The sequence below is a fragment of the Dendropsophus ebraccatus genome, chromosome 5, assembly GCF_027789765.1.
Source record: "Dendropsophus ebraccatus isolate aDenEbr1 chromosome 5, aDenEbr1.pat, whole genome shotgun sequence".
In the NCBI taxonomy this organism is placed as follows: Eukaryota; Metazoa; Chordata; class Amphibia; order Anura; family Hylidae; genus Dendropsophus; species Dendropsophus ebraccatus.
In genome coordinates this window covers 10,598,232-10,617,948 of record NC_091458.1, presented here as the reverse complement: position 1 = coordinate 10,617,948, position 19,717 = coordinate 10,598,232, and the positions used below count along the sequence as shown (strand labels likewise).

Genomic DNA, 19,717 nt, shown 5'->3' with positions numbered 1-19,717 from the left:
CCAAGTCTGCTGATTTGTGTAAGGTGGAAATTGGCTCTGTATATCCTGGTGATTGTGCCATATCTGTGTCTTCATGTAATGCTGAAATTGGCTCTGTGTCTGGTACCGATTTGAGCGGTTATGGGAGATCTGTCAGGAGACCAGTTGTCCATCACTTGGAGTCTGATTCTGATGAATGGGAGACGGACGATGAGATCTCTAGCGATGTTGAGACATGTATTGTAAGAGGTCCGTTTCCTCCCAGGTCTGGTTCATCTGGTGAGGGTCCTGAGGCCCCTCATAAAAGGGGGGGTACTGTCAGGATGGTATCTTTGCGGAGCGTCATGCGTCCCTCTGCTCATGCTGTGCGGCCGAGAAGGTGCTGATTTTCTTGCATTCTGTTTCTGTGTTTTGTTTTGTAGTGTGTGAACACTGGTTTTTCTCACCTTGAGAGACACACCCGACTTTACCTGCTGAGTTCTGTCTGGCCATGTCAGGGTTAATCTGTGTTTTGGTTCTGCTGTGACTGACAGGTCTTCCTGCCAGTGGATCTGTTTTGTTCTCAGGTGTCTGTGCTTGGAGATCAGGGGGATGGTCCAATTACATTCTGGATCAGAACCCTGGCCTCCTATATAACTAACCCAGTCTGGGATATCTTTGCGGATATTGAGCTTGTCTCTGCCTGGTTCTGTTTCTCCTGCTCTGTTTATTCTGACTCTTTTGCTTTGTATTTCTGACCATCCCTGCTAGCTGCCTGCCCTGCCATATTGCCTGTTTATAGACCTTGCTTCTTGGATTGTGTTTTTGTACTGCGCTGCCAGACTGTTGTGACCCGGATTCCTGACCATTCTTCATTGTGTTTTGTCTGTCTGTCTTGTCTTTGTTTCCCACCTAGCCAGTACAGGGACTGCCGCCCAGTTGCTGCCCTGGGGTTTAGCCTAGGGGGGCAAGTAGGTAGAGGACAGTGGGCGGGGCTGAGCGTAGGGCTCACTGTCTCTGTGTGTCTGGTGTCACCGGTTCCTGACACCTCCTCTGTTACATATACTGCTCCCCATGCCTCCTCTGTTACACATACTGCTCCCCATGCCTCCTCTGTTACACATACTGCTCCCCATGCCTCCTCTGTTACACATACTGCTCCCCATGTCTCCTCTGTTACATATACTGTTCCCCATGCCTCCTCTGTTACATATACTTCTCCCCATGCCTCCTCTGTTACATATACTGCTCCCCATGCCTCCTCTGTTACACATACTTCTCCCTATGTCTCCTCTGTTATATATACTGCTCCCCATGCCTCCTCTGTTACACATACTGCTCCCATGCCCCTCTGGTACACATACTGCTCTCTATTCCTCCTCTGATACACTGTTACAGTACATTATGTAATATTACATATTACACAGGCTGCTTATTTACATACCCCTCTCTCTCACAGACTGCTCCTCACACCACTACACAGAAACGGAATGTAGACCTGCCTGGGATAAACATATATCTGTCCTAAACAATATAAGGAAACAATATAAGGGCAGATTCGATAGACCTAGTGGTAGTCCTATCAAGACCCAGGAGTTTCAGGTCATCCTGCTGATGTGGTCTAATATATATATATATATATATATATATATATATATATATATATATATATATCCTAGTTTACAATATTATTTTTCTGACCCTCAGGTGAAGACACAAGATATTATTTCCATCAATGACTCCAAAATTGTCACCGAGTTCATCATCTTTGGATTCCCAAGTCTCCATGGCTTCCATGTCCCGTTATTTTTTATTTTCCTTATCATCTATCTTTCCACCATCTTAGGGAATGGCCTTATATTCATCCTTGTAACCTTGGACCAGAAGCTACACACTCCAATGTACTTCTTTGTCAGAAACCTCTCCTTTTTGGACATGATGTCCACCACCGTGACCATCCCCAAGATGCTCATCAAGTTTTCTATGCAACTTGACAGAATCCCCTTTCTAGGTTGCTTCTTGCAGATGTACTTTTTTGTTTCATTGAATTCTGCTGAGTGTTACCTCCTATCAGTCATGGCTTATGATCGATATGTGGCCATCTGTTCTCCGCTGCACTACCATAGCATCATGGCCAAGCAGTTTTACGTTGTCTTGTCGTTGGTGTCATGGACTTTGGGCTTTGCCTCCCCAATCGCCATGATAATTTTAGCCATTAGGTTACCCTTTTGTGGCCCAAATGTCATTTATCATTATTATTGTGACCATCCACCTCTCCTGAAGTTGGCTTGTGCCGACACCTCACTCAATGTCATAGTAGGTTCCTCACTTAGTGCCATTGCTCTCCTCACCTGCTGTGTTATAATAGTAACATCATATGTTAATATAATTAAATCAGTTCTGAGAATAGCTTCATCTGATGGACGCAGAAAGACATTTTCCACCTGCGCTTCCCATTTTGTTGTGGTGAACATGTACTTTTTGCCTCTGATCTTTATGTACGTTCGTCCTACACCTTCCTACTCCTCAGATATCGATTCATTGGTGGCCATGTTCTACACAGTGTTGACCCCCATGCTGAACCCCATTGTGTACAGCCTGAGAAATAAAGATATTAAGGATTCTCTCAGAAAACACATATAATGTATTACAGATGATCCTAAATAATTGTTCAGAACATGTAGTTGTATGTGGTCAATTTATGTGACAATGTGAGATCTTCATGGTGGGACACCTCCCTAATGTAGTGTTTTAAGGAACAAGGCACCTGTATCAGCATAGTATGAGGCATGAGGCAGTGCGGGTGACTTAGTTTGGCCCAGCAGCGCTACTACCAACTCCTTATCTTTATCGGGCTACCTCTCTGCCTCATATTTGGGTCCAGTTCTCTGTGTGTGACTTTGCAAACTGTACCTTCTTGAACCTCTGGTACCATGCACAGGGACCATCTGGTCTGTTGGGCCATCTGCTACCCAATAGAGGGCCATGCGTGTAGAGCTTCCTGGTGTCTTCTAGCAGCTTCCATACCTCTGAACAGCAGGGGCGTAGCTAGGATTAATGGGGCCCCATAGCAAAAAACTGGGAACATTAGGGAATGTTATAAGCAAACCTGAAGAGATGTGTCTTTAGGGCACGCTTGCAGCTGTGAGTGTTAGGTATGAGTCTGAGCTCTTTGGGTAGGGAGTTCCAGAGGACTGGTGCAGCACAAGAGAAGTATTGGAGGCGAGAGTGTGAGGTTCTGATTATGGAAGAGGTTAGGGTAAGATCATTAGCAGAACGTGGGGGAAGGATGGTAGGTGGTGATGTATGGAGGGCAGAATTTTGGAGAGCTTTATGGGTGAGGGTGAGGAGTTTGAACTGAATTCTGGATTTAAAGGGGTACTCCGGGCTGAGGTTATTTTTAGGGTATGGCTGGGGAAGGGGTGGAAATAGAGGCCGCCGGTCACTTACCTCCCCGGTTCCAGCACCGGGTCCCGGATTGCGCCGCCCCGTTCTCCCATCCAGCTGCAGCTTCCTGGTCTGAGCTGCAGCTTGAGACGTGACGTCTCAAGGCAGCTCAGCTATTCAGTGGCCAAGGCGGGACTCCGCTACGACTGCTGAATGGTTGAACTGCTGTCAGATGTCATGTCTCAAGCCGCAGCTCAGACCAGGAAGCGACAGCTGGACGGGAGAACGAGGCGGCGCAATCCGGGACCCGATGCTGGAACTGGGGAGGTAAGTGACCGACGGCCTCTAATGCCACCCCTTCCCCGGCCATACCCTAAAAATAAGCCCCGCCCGGAGTACCCCTCTAATAGGTAAGCAGTGCACTGACTGGCACAGGCTAACAAAATTTTCATTCTGTCCCTTATTATACTGACCACCTCCTCTCACATGTCACTCCATCTTTTCCTGACAACTCTGTATACCCACACCTCTGACAGCTTGCTGTTTCCTCTCTACACTTGCTGCAGAGAGGGAATAGAGAGGACTGTGCTGTCATAACTGGCCGCACAAAGCTGTGATTGAAAAGCCTCATTTTTCCCGCATTTTGATTATTTCCTTATTAGATGCATTCATGTTGGGTTCTACATGGTGGAATCGACCATTAGATTTGATTCTGTCCAAATTTAACTTTATAGCCTTAAAAAATAGCCTCTTAGGTTTCACATTTGCTATTAGAGATGAACATTTTAAGGGCATTTTACACAAAAAAAAATAGTTAAATCGTTTGAATTTGAGAGAGAATTTTTAGATCATCTTTTGAGCTGACCTCGAAATCTTTAATCGTTCTCAAGTCTTTCAGTGTATTATATAGATGTGAACGCAAATCCGCATATTCACAGTATATATACGAATGCAATTATAATCTCATTAACGACTTTCATATCGAATTATCGTTTAAAAGAAGAAAAATGATCACTTGTCATTCACTAAATGAGTGACTTAAAGGGGTAGTCCACCCAAAAAAAATTTCTTTCAAATCAACTGGCGCCATAAAGTGCCAGAGATTTGTAATTCACTTCTATTAAAAAATCTCAAGTCTTCCAGTACTTATCAGCTGCTGTGTGTCCAGCAGGAAGTGGTGTTTTATTTCCTGTCTGATACAGTGCTCTCTGTTGCCTCCTCTGTCCATGTCAGGAACTGTCCAAAGCAGGAGCAAATCCCCATAGAAAACCTCTCGTGCTCTCCAGACTGGAAATAATACAACTTCCTGTTGGGCATACAGCAGCTGATAAGTACTTGAAGGCTTGAGATTTTTTAATAGAAGTAAATTACAAATCTCTGGCACTTCATGGCAGCCGTTGATTTGAAAGAAATTTTTTTTGGGTGAACTACCCCTTTAACCTCTTAAGGACCCAAGACGTACCGGCACGTCATGGATCACTGTCACTTAAGGACCCATGACCCTTTAAACGGGCGCCACGGCCGGCCGGGTCCCGATCGGGGGAGATAGCCTGCTATAATACATAGCAGGCCATCTCTCCCTGTCTGCATGGAGGGTTGTTAACCCCCCCCCCATGCCGACGATCGCCGCTATTGGCTGATAAGCCCATAGCGGCGATCGGAACCTTTCCGGGCCATCGGTGGCCCGATGACCCGGAAAAAAATGGCGGTCGGTGCTGTCCGAGGACGGCACCGACCGCCATTACTGTAAAAAGTAATAGTGGTCACGGTACCACCGTCCCGATCGCCGTGAACGGCCAGCCGGCCGTTCACGGCGATCAAAGTCCCCACAAGTAATAAATACCTGCTCCGGACCCCTCAGCTAGGTAGCTGAGGGGTCCAGAGCAGGTATTTGTACATTACTCACCTGTCCCGGGGTCCTGATCGGCGTCTTCCGGGTTCCCGGCGTCCTCTTCATCTTGTCGGGACTTCGGCTTCTTCCGTGAGTCCCGATCGGCTTTTTCCGGCTCCAGCGTCGTCTTTTTTCGTATTTTTCCGGCTCCAGCGTCGTCTATTTTCGGATCTTGTGCTCTGCTGCCCCCTAGCGGCTGATAAGTGTAATACACGTATCAGCCACTACAGGGATGTTCAGAATGTAGTAAAAAAAACTGTGCGCTGCTAATCAGCAACTCCTCCTTTTTGGCGTAGGGTGTTTTTTTTTTATATCCTACTGCCACGGTCTGCTGATAATTGCCGAACATAAGTGCGGCATTTATCAGCAACAACATTTTTGGTGTAGGTTTTTTTTGTATACGTACTGTAAAAAACACGGAAAAAAACACTACATTACACCACACTACATTGAATAAAGTTTTACACTACACCACTACATACCCCATATACCAATCCCCATATAAAGATGGCCCCCAGGGTGTTTTCGGTATCGGACGCATACGTTATTATTGCCTCCGACACCGAAACAGCCAGTGAGGATGAATGGGGGGTCCTTTGTTCCTCCATTCATCCTCATCCTCCTCATCATCCAGTGACGTGTCTGGGAGTAGCGTAGCGTACGCTGCCCCCCAGACACGTCTTTTCCGCCAGTACCGTCCCAATAAGAGATGACGGTATGGCGTGAAATTCTACAAACTGTGTGAGCGTACCTCAGGGTACACTTACAGATTTAGGGTACGTGCACACTGCGGAATGGCGAAGGATAACCCTTCGTGCATTCCGCAGCTGGCACCCGCCGGCGGACTGATGCAGGGGCGCGTCTCCGCCCATGCCATAGACTCTATCCTATGCATGGGCGGATTCCATCATCCGTCATTCCATCAACACGTTGGACGCAGAGCGGAATCCGCCCGTGCATAGAATGGAGTCTACGACACGGACGGAGACGTGCGCCTGCATCAGTCCGCCGGCGGGTGCCAACTGCGGAATGCACAAAGGGTTATCCTTCGCGATTCCGCAGTGTGCACGTACCCTTAGAGTGTATGAAGGAAGGGACACCAGAATCCAGCCCCAGATGCCCACTCCCCCCCCCCCCCCCATCCTCGGAGTTAGTGGGGACATCGTCCGGGAACTGATCTTCCCACTGCTGGATAAAGGTTACCACCACCTGTACGGGGATAACTTTTATACCAGCACCCCCTCTTCCGGTCCCTCGCTGCCCGAGCTACTGTAGCTTGCGGCACGATCCGAACATATCAGAAGCCGTAATAGTGCCCTAATATTTAGCAGCCATGGAGCGGACCCAGCACTTCTGGATATGAAGGACCCCGTATCGCACCAGGACAACATTTTCCAGGTGACGTCCCCCACACAGGAGAACGGGAGACCCCAGAAGAAGTGCAGAGTGTGGCGTAACAGGGGGATCAGGAAGGACACCATTTACCAGTGTGACACCTGTCCTGATCCCCCCGGCCTCTGCATACTGGATCGCTCCAAGGCGCACCACACGTCACTGGGGTTCTACATTATCTAAATTCTGTCCCTTACTCCTATTTCAGGGGTCACGTTGATCCAGGGATTATTCTGATCGCCATTATGGAGTCGGGAAGGAATTTTTCCCCTGTGATGAGGCTACTGTCGTCTGCCTCACGAGGGTTTTTGCCTTCCTCTGGATCAACACAGGTTGAGTTTGATGGACACCTGTCATTTTCAACCTTATAAACTAATAATTGGCCTAATACCCCCAAATAAATTAGAATTGTCCCTTTTCCCCAGCTAAGTAGGTATGGCCGCCATTCCCATTAGAGGATGCCATGATGCAATTACAAAGCCTCTGTGCGGCCAGGACAGTAGAAAGTGACCCCATTCTGGAAACTACACCCCATAAGGAATCTAACAAGTGGGGCAGCGGGTATATGGCCCCCTGGTGACGGCCACATTTGGGACGTGAAAATGAAAAAAATGGTATTTTTTATTTTCACGGCACATGTTCTACACATGTGCCCATCACTAGTGGGGTCCATATGCTCACTGCACCCCTTGTTAGATTCCTTATGGGGTGTAGTTTCCAGAATGGGGTCACTTGTGGGGGGTTTCTACTGTTCTGGCAGCACAGGAGCTTTGTAATTGCGACATGGCCTCCATCCCCCATTCCAGCCTCTAAATGGCGCTCTGTCCTTTTGGTGACTTGCCCTGTGCCCATATGGCAAATTATGTCCACATGTGGGGTATTTTCGTACTCAGGGGAAACTACCCTACACGTTTTGTGTTTTTTCTTTTTTAACCCCTTGTGGAAATGGAAAAAAATCAAGGCTAGACCAACATTTAGTGTAATTTTTTTTTTAATTTTTACTCTAAATCATTGATCTTGTCTTGATTTTTTCATTTTCACAAGGGGTTAAAAGATAAAAAACACAATGTGTAGAGCAATTTCTCCTGAGTACGGAAATACCCCACATGTGGACATAAAGCGCCATGCGGGTGCAGGGTAAGCCTCCAAAGGGAAGGTGCGCCATTTGGTTTTTGAAGGCTGGATTTGGATGGAATGGATTTCGAGGGGCCATGTTGCATTCAAAAGGCCCCTGTGTTGCCAAGACAGTTAAACCCCCCACAAGTGACCCTATTATGGAAACTACACCCCTCAAGGAATGTAACAAGGGGTGTAGTCAGCATATGGACCCCACTGGTGACGGACACAAATGTGGAACAATGTGGCGTGAAAATGAAATATTAAATTTTTTACACTATAATGTTGGTCTAGCCTTGAATTTATCATTTTCACAAGGGGTTAAAAGAGAAAAAAAAACACAAAATGTGTAGAGCAATTTCCCCCCCGAGTCTGTTAATACCCCACATGTGGACATAAAGCGCCATGTGGGTGCAGGGCAAGCCTCCGAAGGGAAGGAGCGCCATTTGGATTTTAGAGGTTGGATTTGGCTAGAATGGATGATGAACGCCATGTCGCTTTTACAGAGCCCTCGTGCTGCCAAGACAGTGGAAACCCCCCACAAGTGATTCCATTCTGGAAACTGCACCCCTCAAGGAATCTAACAAGGGGTGCAGTGAGGATATGGACCCCTGGATGACGGGCACATTTGTGCCATGAAAGTGAAAAAATGAAAATTTTCACTTTCACGTCACATTTTTCCACATTTGTGCCCGTCACCAGTGGGGTCCATATGCTCACTGCACCCCTTGTTAGATTCCTTGAGGGGTGTAGTTTCCAGAATGGGGTAACTTGTGGGGGGTTTCCAGTGTCTTGGCAGCACGAGGGCTCTGTAAATGCGACATGGCCCTTGAAATCCATTCCAGTGAAATCCAGCTTCCAAAAGCCAATTGGCGCTCCTTCCCTTTGGAGGCTCGTCCTGCGCCCGCTTGGCACTTTATGTCCACATGTGGGGTATTTCCGTACTCGGGAGAAACTGCGCTACATGTTTTGTGTTTTTTTTTTTTCCTTTTATCCCTTTGTGAAAATGAAAAATTGAAGGCTAGAACAACATTTTAGTGTAAAAAATACTTTAGTCTTTTTTCAAGCCATATTGTTTGGAAAATCTGTGAAGCACCTGTGGGGTCCAGATGCTCACCGCACCCCTTGTTACATTCCTTGAGGGGTGTAGTTTTCTAAATGGTGTCCCTTTAGGGGTGTTTTTTAGGTTTTGGCACCCCAGAGCCTCTGCCAACCTGAAGTGGTACAGTCAGAAATGACCAAATATAACGGAGGCGTTGAAATTCACTAGGCGCTCCCTTATATCTGAGGCTTGTGGTTGCGTCAAATAGCGCAATAGGGCCACATATGGGGTATTTCTATAAACTGCAGAAACGGGGCAATCAATATTGGGGTGCATTTCTCTGGTAATAGGTTTATAATTATGAAAAATATTGGATTACAATAAAATCTCTGCACAGAAAATTAAAATTTTCAAATTTCTTACACACTTAGCTTTTATTTCTGTGACTCCCCTAAAGGGTTAAAAAACTTTCTGGATGTGCTTTTGCAGAGTTTAGGGGGTGCAGTTTCTGAAATGGGGTGCTTCGTGGGGCTTTCTAACACACAGTCCCCTCAAATACACTTTAAACCTGAACAGTTCCCTAAAAATATCAGATTTTGAAATTTTACTGAAAATTAGGAAATTTGCTGCTAATGTTTTAAGCTTCCTATTGTCTAAAAAAAATGAAATAGTTTAATAAATGCCGCCAACATAAAGTAGACATGTTGCTAATGCTATTTAATATATAATTTATGTGGTATAACCATTTTCTGTATAAGCAGAAAAGTTTTAAAGTTGGAAAAATGCATTTTTTCACAATTTTTCACGCTATTTTGGTTTTTTTCATAAAAATTCGTTATAAGTATCGACTCCAATTTACAAGAAATGTGAAGTGCAATATGTCACGAGAAAACAATCTCAGAATCAGCCGGATAGGTAAAAGCATCCCGAAGTTATTAATGAATAAAGTGACACTGGTCAAATTCATAAAATTTGCTCCGGTCCTTAAGGCCATTTCAGGCCCGGTCCTTAAGGGGTTAAGGAGCAGTTCACACCCCCAAAAAATTCTTTCAAATCAACTGATGCCAGAAAGTGCCAGATATTTGTAATTTATTTCTATTAAAAAAAATCTCTTGTCTTCCAGTACTTACCAGCTGCTGTATGTCCTGCAGGAAGTGGTATATTCTTAAGAGTCTGACACAGTGCTCTCTGCTGCCACCTCTGTCTATGTCAGGAACTGTCCATAGAAAACCTCTTCTCCTCTCCTGACTGCAAAGAATACACCACTTCCTGCAGGATATAGCAGTCCTGTAGAGTTCCTAGCAGCAGCAGCAGAATAGTATGAAACATGATGTAACAGACAGGGTGCAGAATGTAGCAGGGAGTCGTAGTAGCCGCTGCTATTTTTACAGATCTTTTAGCAATTGAAATGCAAAAATTGCAAATTTCAGATTTTGGGGGGAATTAGGCACACATTCGATTCTTCCCAAATCTATTTGCTAATCTCTAATTCTCAGCTTTAAACTCTAGAATTGCAGGTCTGGTCCCAGGGGTGTCATTATTTTTTTTTTACACACAGGGGGGTCTCTCATGGCTATTACTCATGACTAATAGTAATCCTAATAATAAACTCCATGAGAGAAAAGCAGAGTACTGACTGTCCATATAAAAGAGTCTTCATTGAACGGTAAAGAGAGCTGTCACTAAGCAGGTGGAGGGAGGTCCTGCTGCCGGCTCATTACACCTTATTACGGTATTGTGCATGTACCGTGCGGTAATATAACACCTTGTGCTATGGGAATTCAACTGCAAAATGTAAGTACCTGTCACTCACATCCCTTTCCAAAGCTGTAACTGAAGATGCTGGCCCTAATGCAGAGCTCCAAAGGGGCCCCATGCGCCATAGGCTTACATAATAACATTTTCTGTGAAGTTCTTTCTGCCCTCATACAGATGCCACTGATGTCTGTATTATTGCTGTATACAATGAACTCATGAGAAGACATACAATAATAGTAAAAGAACAGCAAAAATCAAATTTGTTTCCCTAAAGTTTCCATCATGTTCGATACTATAATTCTAGCTAAGAACTGTACTATCCACAGGGTAAACCCCAAGCCTAGCAGACCTCAATATTTGTCCCCTTTGTTACACAGATTACCCCCAATGCATTCTTATCTTACAAAGACTGCTCCTCAAACCCCTCTCACAGACTGCTCCTCAAACCCCTCTCACAGACTGCTCCAATGACCTCTCATATTTCTCATACAGATGACTCCACAGGTCACATACAGATTGTTTCCGATTCTGCTCTCCTTACAGATTGTTCATTATGTCCCCTCTAACACAGACTGCCTATTTCCCCTTTCACAATGTCTTTCCTCTCCACAGACTACTCTCTATGCTCCCTCACAGACTGCTCCTTATTTCCCCATCACAGATGTCTCTCCTCTCCCCACAGACTCTAGGTCCCCTCTCTACAGACTGCTTCTTATTTCCCCTATCACAATGTCTATCCTCTCCACAGACTACTCTCTTCACCCCCTCACACAGACTGCTTCTTATTTCCTCTTATCACAGATATCTCTCCTCCACACAGTTTACTCTTTATGCCCCCTCTAACACAGACTGCTTCTTATTTCCCCTATCACAGATGTCTCTCCTGTCCCCACAGACTCTAGGTCCCCTCTCCACATGCTTCTTCTTATTTCCCCTATCACAATGTCTATCCTCTCCACAGACTACTCTCTATGCCCCCTCTCACACAGACTGCTTCTTATTTTCTCTATCACAGTTATCCCTCCTTTCCACACAGACTACTCTCTATGCCCCCTCTAACATAAACTGCTTCTTATTTCCCCCATCACATATGTCTACCCACAGACTCTAGGTCCCCTCTCCACAGACTACTTGTTATTTGCCCTATCACAGATGTCTCTCCTCCCCACTGACTACTCTCTATGCCCCTCTGACACAGACTGCTTCTTATTTCTTCTATCACAGATATCTCTCTTCTCCACACAAAGGGGGACATTTATGAAGTCCGGCATTTTTTACGCCGGACTTATAAATGTCCCCGCATCTCCGGCGCTACGGAGATTTATGTAGAGGCGGACCGCTTCTACATAAATCCCGTGTGCGTCGGTGCGCACAGCCGAAAACCTACGCCACCTGAAAGGTGGAGTAGGTTTTCGGCGTATCTTTGCGCTGAAAAAATGATAAATCGCGCGGAGTCCGCGTCCCCCGTAACACCCCCTCCCCCCTCCCCCCCCCGGCGTTTTGGCGTGAAGTGCCGATATGCGAATATTTTATTCGCAAATCTGCCATTTGTGAATAAAAAAAAAATACGCAAATCGGCACTTTCCGCCGAAAATCATCCGTACGCCGGATGATATGTCGCCCTAAGTGTTCTCTAGGCCCCCTTTGACACAGACTGCTTTTTATTTCCCATATCACAGATTTCTCTCCTCTCCTCACAGACTCTTTGTCCCCTCTCCACAGGCAGCTTTTTATTTCCCCTGTCACAGATCTCTCTCCTCTCCTCACAGACTCTGTGTCCCCTCTCACACAGACTGCTTATTTCCCTTATCACAGATTTCTCTCTTCTCCACACAGACTATTCTCTATGCCCGTTCTCACACAGACTGGTTTTTATTTTTCCTATCACAGGTGAACAGTCAGGGCCGATTATAGGTTTTCTGCTGCCTGAGACGAAACCTGAAATGTGGCTGCACAAAATCTTTGCCTGAGACGAAACCTCTGTGGCTGCACAAACTGTACCTATGTACCCCAGGCCCCTCAGCACCCCTTCTGTGGATTTCTGGATCCCTGACTTTTCCTGCTTGCACCAGCTTCCGGGACAGCACATAGTAGCAGGACCTTCTCACTCAGGTGTTCAATGGCTACAAAGGTCTCCTGCCTCAGTCAGTGATTGGTTGACAGGACAGGTCCTTTTCTGACACGTCATCTAGGAAGCAGTTACAGGCAGATAGCAGTAGAGGGCCAGAAGACTCCAGATGGGTGGCTGCAAGGGACCAGGGTGGGTAAATTCACTTTCTTTTAAATTTTAAAGGGCCCCCGGGCAACATATTAAAGCAAATCCTGCAATATCCCTTAACATTAGTTGTTGTGTCTACTTCTCATTTATACACCACGGTCTATATTGTTATTTCTCTGACTCGCAGGTGAAGACACAAGATATTATCTCCACCAATGGCTCTTTTAGCTTTGTCACCGAATTCATCATCTTTGGATTTCCGAGCCTATATGGCTTCCACGTCCCGTTATTTTTTATTTTCCTTATCATCTATCTTTCCACCATCTTAGGGAATGGCCTTATATTCATCCTTGTGACCCTCGAACGGAAGCTACACACTCCAATGTACTTCTTTGTAAGAAACCTCTCATTTCTGGACATGATGTCCAGCACCGTGACCATCCCCAAGATGCTCAGCAAGTTTTCAATGCACCTTGACAAAATCTCCTTTCTAGGTTGCTTCTTGCAGATGTACTTCTCTGTGGCTTTTCTTGCCACTGAGTGTTACCTCCTATCAGTCATGGCTTATGATCGATATGTGGCCATCTGTTCTCCGCTGCACTACCATAGCATCATGGCCAAGCAGTTTTACGTTGTCTTGTCTTTGGTGTCATGGACTTTGGGCTTTGCTTCCCCAGTCGCCATGATAATATTAGCTCTAAGGTTACCCTTTTGTGGCCCAAATAAAATTTATCATTATTATTGTGACCACCCACCTGTCCTGAAGTTGGCTTGTGCCGACACCTCACTCAATGTCATGGTTGGCTCCTCATTCAGTGCACTTGTGCTTGTTGGCAGTTTCACTGTAATCGTGGTATCGTATGTTAAAATAATCAAGTCCGTTCTAAGAATAGCTTCGTCCGACGGACGCAGGAAGACATTTTCCACCTGCGTCTCCCACTTTGTTGTGGTGAACATGTTCTTCTTGCCTCTTATCTTTATGTACGTTCGTCCAACACCTTCCTACTCCTCAGATATCGATTCATTGGTGGCCATGTTCTACACAGTGTTGACCCCCATGCTGAACCCCATTGTGTACAGCCTGAGAAATAAAGATATTAAGGATTCTCTCAAAAAACAAATTAACTTCTCAGCCATAACATTAAAGCCATCTGCCTAACATAGTAGCTCCCCCTTGTGCTCTGACCTCAGAGGACTGGACATTACATGGCCTCTGATGGTGTCCTGTGGTATCTGCACCAAGGCATGAGCAGAAGATCCTGTAGGTTGTGTAAGGTGTGAGATGCGGCCTCCATGGATGGGACTTGTTCCTCTAGCATATCCCACACATGATCGATCAGGTTGAGATCTGGGGAATCTGGAGGCCGAGTCACCACCTTGATTTCTTCATCATGTTCCTCATTACTGGCATTATCCTGGAGATGGGGACTTGTGTGTGTACAATGGTTAGGTAGGTGGTACGTGTCACAGTAACATCCACATGCCAAAACATGCCTATCCCACTGCCTCTGCCATCTTATATTCTTTTTATGGTGGTGCCATCCTGATGCCATCTCCTCCTCAGGTAACTGACGCAAACACACCCGGCTGTCCACATGACGTTGAATGTGATCCATCAGAGAAGGCTGTGTTCTTATGTTGCTTCATGCTGCAGTTCTGATGAACATTGTAGACACTTTATCGGGTGGACAGAGTTCTCATGGGCTCTGATTGGTCTGCAGGGCCCCATATATATCCTTTGTGGATCCGACTCCTTTCACAGCCAGCAGGAACATTGCCAGCAATTTGCTCTACAGCAGTAAGACCAGCCGCTCTGTAGGTGCTCTGACCCAGTTGACTAAACATCACAATTCTGCCTCTGTCTCTCACTTTACACTTGTCCTCTTTTTGTGCTTCCAACATTAACTCAAGAACTGACCAGTCACTTGTTGTCTAATCCACAATAGCCCTTCCCCCAACAGGGGCCATTGTCATCAGATAATCCATATTATTCCCCCAACAGTGGTTTTTAGTGGTATGACTGATTATGTACAGTTATTATGAATGATCGTGAAATCATTCAGAACATACATTGTATGGCGCCATTTTAGGGGAATATGGTGTCTTCATAGCAGGACCTGGTCCACGATGTATTACAACAAAGTGTTTCCTTATATGAGGTTAGAATGAGGTTAGAATCGGAATTAAAGTATCAAAAGGCATGAGGTCTGTGACTTATTCCAGTGTGGGGATGAGGGGCAATAGGACAACCTGTAAATGGCTTGTGAAAAAGCAAGAGTCATTGTTGGCTTCATATATTCAATAACAGAGGGGCAATGTGGTTAGGCTTGCATGTTTTGTGTCTTGCTAACATTGCTTCTATTTCTCGGAGCCACATGTCTGAATAGAGCAGTCAGTTACTTTAGTTAGTTAACCTGTTCCAGGTCCATAGTGTTCATAATGGAACTGCAAGATCAAGCCAAGATAGAGGAGTTTCTGCCTCTTCAGTGCTTCTGAACCTAAGCCAGCGTAAGAAATTAGTCCGAAATCTAGCTGCTAAAAGCAAGTATCTGTTTTGTCCCAGACAATGCTAGTTCTACTAGACTTCTGCTCCAGGAAGGTGTTTTGCCTTAGAAAAGGAGAAGAACCCTGAACTAGGGTCTCCCTGCTCACATTAATCTCTTCTGAGGCCTACAGTCGGTCATCAAAAGATTCCTGCATACTTCCCTCCGATATTATTGACAGACTGGAGGTTAAATAAAAGTACAAGTATTGTAAAACAGTAAAGCCAAATCTGTATAGATCCTCATCATCAGAGTAACAGCTGAACTGGACTGTATAACATCTATATAAGTAACTACATGTACACAGGCTAATAGCAAACCAGGCAGCAACCTTAAAGTGGATATGCCAGCTGTAATTCATGTTCCAGACTGCGGGCCCTGTAAGCTTCAGGAGCTTGGGAACCCCTTTTTTATTCTTTGTACTATAGAAGAAAAGCATTTTTCTATGTCGTGGAAGCACAGACGACTATATGAAAGGTACCATGCGTCTCCTCGTCCTAACAGTATCTAATACTATCAGAGGTTGGGAATGTAATTTGCACCTGACATATTTCGTTTAAAGGAGAAGTCTGGGCTCAGACTTTTTTTTTTTTTTTTAAAAAGGAGGACAGCACTGGGGTCCGCTGTCCTCCGCTCCGGTTCCTGGTCCTCAGCAGCTTCCTGGTATGAGCAGGAACCCAGGTTGTGACATAACAGCCTCGTTCAGCCAGTCATTGGCCATAGCGGGGTCCTACCTCAGCCCCTGCCTGGCTGAGTGGGCCTGACATGTCACAACCCAGGTCCGCGCTCAGACCAGAAAGCGGCCGAGGGACCAGAAACTGGAGTGGACTACCCTGGTCTCCAGAGGTCTTATCTCTACACTTTGTATCACTGAAATAACTACATTGACTCCTGGATTACAGGGGATCACCAGGTTAGGGACACCAACTTGCCGCCTAAAATTCCAAAGACACTATTACTCCCAGCCAGCCTGTATTACAGTACCCTGTGTGTCAGTATAAATCTCGTAGAATATTCTCTGAATGGGCTACTACCCAGAGCTGTTCTTACAGGAGTGTACATGGGCTTGAGGGTTTGCCAGAACATTTGCCCTAGATGCCACCAAAACCACCTACATGTCTTTCTGTCAGGAAAAGGTTATTGTAGCTATTGGGTTTAATCTAGTTATTGGGGTTTATGGGGCATTGATATTGATGGGTTCCAGGTAATAAAGGGAAACAATCAGCCCAATTGGGCTGATATGGTTCCCTGGAGCAATGTATAAAGCCCCTGCACATACCGGCCACGGCTGTAGCAGGAGCTTTATACCGGGGAAAAAGGACTTTTATTCCCCCGGCGTGTGACAGACACGGCAGGGAAGTAGTCATCTGGGTGGCTCCCCGTCCGTGTCTAGTCACCGCGCTCTGCGGGAATGATTGACAGGCAGAGAGGTCCGTTACTGGCCCCTCTGCTTGTCAATCATACTGCCGAGCACGCTGACAGGCAGAGCGCTGTGACTAGACACGGGCGGGGAGCCGCCCAAATGAATAAAAGTCATTTTTACTTGGTATAAAGCTTCTGCTGCAGTCGTTGTCGGTATGTGCCGCGGGTGCTGCAGGGGCTTTATACAGCGCACCTGGGAACCATATCAGCTAAATTGTGCTGATTGGTTCCCTTTAAGTTCCTTTTTTTTGCTTATTACATCCCTGTACACTGGTATACAGTACCATTCCATGTATGCAGCACATTCCAGTAAATATGGCTAAGCTGCAATACCAGGTACGGCCACTAAAAACAAATGTATGGCGCTGTGGCTTGTAAACAGTTGGATGGGATTTATTATTTCAAGCAGGATTTTTTTCAATTTTACATTTTAAGAAAATCTGTTGATAAATAATTGCAGCGTGTGATGTTCACCCTCGATAAAGTAACACGCGAAACGCGCGTCGGGTGAATGGTGAGGTGGACTTTTATACTAAGGACATGTATGGGTAACGTTTACTATCTCTCAATGGTGTTTTTTTCTGTATACTCACTTTGAGGTTCATTTTTTTTTGTGCAATATTAACCCAGTGCCCAGTGTGTGTGTGTATATATATAAATGTATAGGTTTTCCATTAACTGTTATTTATTTTGTGATGTAGCACTTTATGTAATGGAACCTAGTAAAATCCACCGTCTTGTTGGGGTTTTGTATTAGCTCCATCTCCCTTGATATATATTTTTAACTACGTTAATTAATTGTTTGATATATCAATAAAAGACATTTCTTTATATTTTGGTCTTGCATTCGTATTTTATTTATTGGTTTTAGTGTTAATATTTTGGGTGACCGCACTATTGGAGCCTTATATACAGTAGGATTAAGGATAGCACACTGTCACAATATCACCTGTATGTGGTCAGGAAGGCTGCTCATAGTCTGACCTGGAAGGAGGGAGGCAGAACAGTCCCGGCAAGCCCTACCCCCTGCTCTGGCTGCTAGTGCCAATTTAACTGTATCACTACCAGAGTGCACAGGGCTTAAGGAGAGAGGGGCTGTACAGCAGATAGAGACCACCCAGCTTTCCAGCATCTTGTATAGTAGTCAGTATAATGGCGGTCACCCAGCTTTCCAGCATCTTGTATAGTAGTCAGTATAATGGCGGTCACCCAGCTTTCCAGCATCTTGTATTGTACGCAGTATAATGGCAGTCACCCAGCTTTCCTAGCATCTTGTATAGTACGCAGTATAATGGCGGTCACCCAGCTTTCCTAGCATCTTGTATAGTAGTCAGTATAATGGCAGTCACCCAGCTTTCCCAGCATCTTGTATAGTAGTCAGTATAATGGGATCACTCAGCTTTCCTAGCATCTTGTATAGTAGTCAGTATAATGGGATCACTCAGCTTTCCAGCATCTTGTATACACTCACTGGCCACTTTATTAGGTACACCTGTCCAACTGCACGTTACCACTTAATTTCTAATCAGCCAATCACATGGCGGCAACTCAGTGCATTTAGGCATGTAGACATGGTCAAGACAATCTCCTGCAGTTCAAACCGAGCATCAGTATGGGGAAGAAAGGTGATTTGAGGCCTTTGAACGTGGCATGGTTGTTGGTGCCAGAAGGGCTGGTCTGAGTATTTCAGAAACTGCTGATCTACTGGGATTTTCACGCACAACCATCTCTAGGGTTTACAGAGAATGGTCCGAAAAAGAAAAACCATCCAGTGAGCGGCAGTTCTGTGGGCGGAAATGCCTTGTTGATGCCAGAGGTCAGAGGAGAATGGGCAGACTGGTTCCAGCTGATAGAAAGGCAACAGTGACTCAAATAGCCAACCGTTACAACCAAGGTAGGCAGAAGAGCATCTCTGATCGCACAGTACGGCCAACTTTGAGGCAGATGGGCTACAGCAGCAGAAGACCACCCATTACTAGCCTGGTGTACCTAATAAAGTGGCCGGTGAGTGTAGTAGTCAGTATAATGGAGGTTACCCAGCTTTCCTAGCATCTTGTATAGTAGTCAGTATAATGGAGGTTACCCAGCTTTCCTAGCATCTTGTATAGTAGTCAGTATAATGGCGGACACCCAGCTTTCCTAGCATCTTGTATAGTAGTCAGTATAATGGCAGTCACCCAGCTTTCCAGCATCTTGTATTGTACGCAGTATAATGGCAGTCACCCAGCTTTCCAGCATCTTGTATAATGGCAGTCACCCAGCTTTCCCAGCATCCTGTATAGTAGGCAGAATAATGGAGGTCACCCAGCTTTCCTAGCATCTTGTATAGTACGCAGTATAATGGTGGTCACCCAGCTTTCCCAGCATCCTGTATAGTAGTCAATATACTTGTATAGCAGTATAATGGTAATAGGTGACGTGGATATGAGGGTGTAGCTATGGGGGCGTGGTTAGGGGGAGGGCGTGGCTATAAGGGCGTGGCGCATTGCCGTGACTGTCCCTCTTTCCTCCCAGCAAAAGTTGGGAGGTATGTACACCTGTGTGTAAGGTGGTCGGTGGTGTGGACCTGTAGTTCCCCCAGGGACAACCCCAAATACTGCTGCCCGGTACAATGGCCCTTGATGATGATGTGCTGCAGGTAGACCAGGACAACAGGGAGACAAGGAGGGAGGCGGTATAACAATAACTCCTTTACTGATAAACTTGCAGGTGTTGTTACAGTCCTGTGGCATACAGCTGCTAATACTGGTGGCCTGGAATGGATTACTGTGCCTGTGGAGAGTCTGGTGGTGTGTGGAGAGATGGTCTGCCTCAGATCCTGGTCTGTCACTACGGGTGGGACGCTGGTGGGCACTGTGATCCTGGGCACCTCTCACCCAATGGCGCTTGAGTCTGTTTCCTTCCCTGTCAACTAGGGAGCTTCCTGCTTTAAGGCTACTAGGCCGGGCCACAACTTTCGGGTCCTAGAAGTACTCAAAGGTCCTTGCTCC

At 45.8% G+C, this 19,717-nt stretch overlaps 2 protein-coding genes across 2 annotated transcripts in view; both read left to right on the top strand.

Annotated features, from left to right (window-relative positions):
- Positions 1–6,610, top strand: part of LOC138794014 (olfactory receptor 6N1-like) — a gene marked incomplete at its 3' end in the record, with an annotated part of 31,415 nt that extends 24,805 nt beyond the window's left edge. The window contains exons 5-6 of the mRNA XM_069972781.1: positions 1,666–2,579; positions 6,583–6,610. Of these exons, the coding sequence (XP_069828882.1) occupies positions 1,666–2,579; positions 6,583–6,610 (942 nt within the window). The remainder of the gene's footprint in view (positions 1–1,665; positions 2,580–6,582) is intronic.
- A 6,171-nt stretch (positions 6,611–12,781) lies between these two features.
- Positions 12,782–13,921, top strand: LOC138794013 (olfactory receptor 6N1-like). Its single transcript, XM_069972780.1, has 2 exons — positions 12,782–12,808; positions 12,950–13,921. Exons 1-2 carry the CDS (start codon positions 12,782–12,784, stop codon positions 13,919–13,921), a joined length of 999 nt encoding a protein of 332 aa, XP_069828881.1.
- Positions 13,922–19,717: the final 5,796 nt, after the last annotated feature.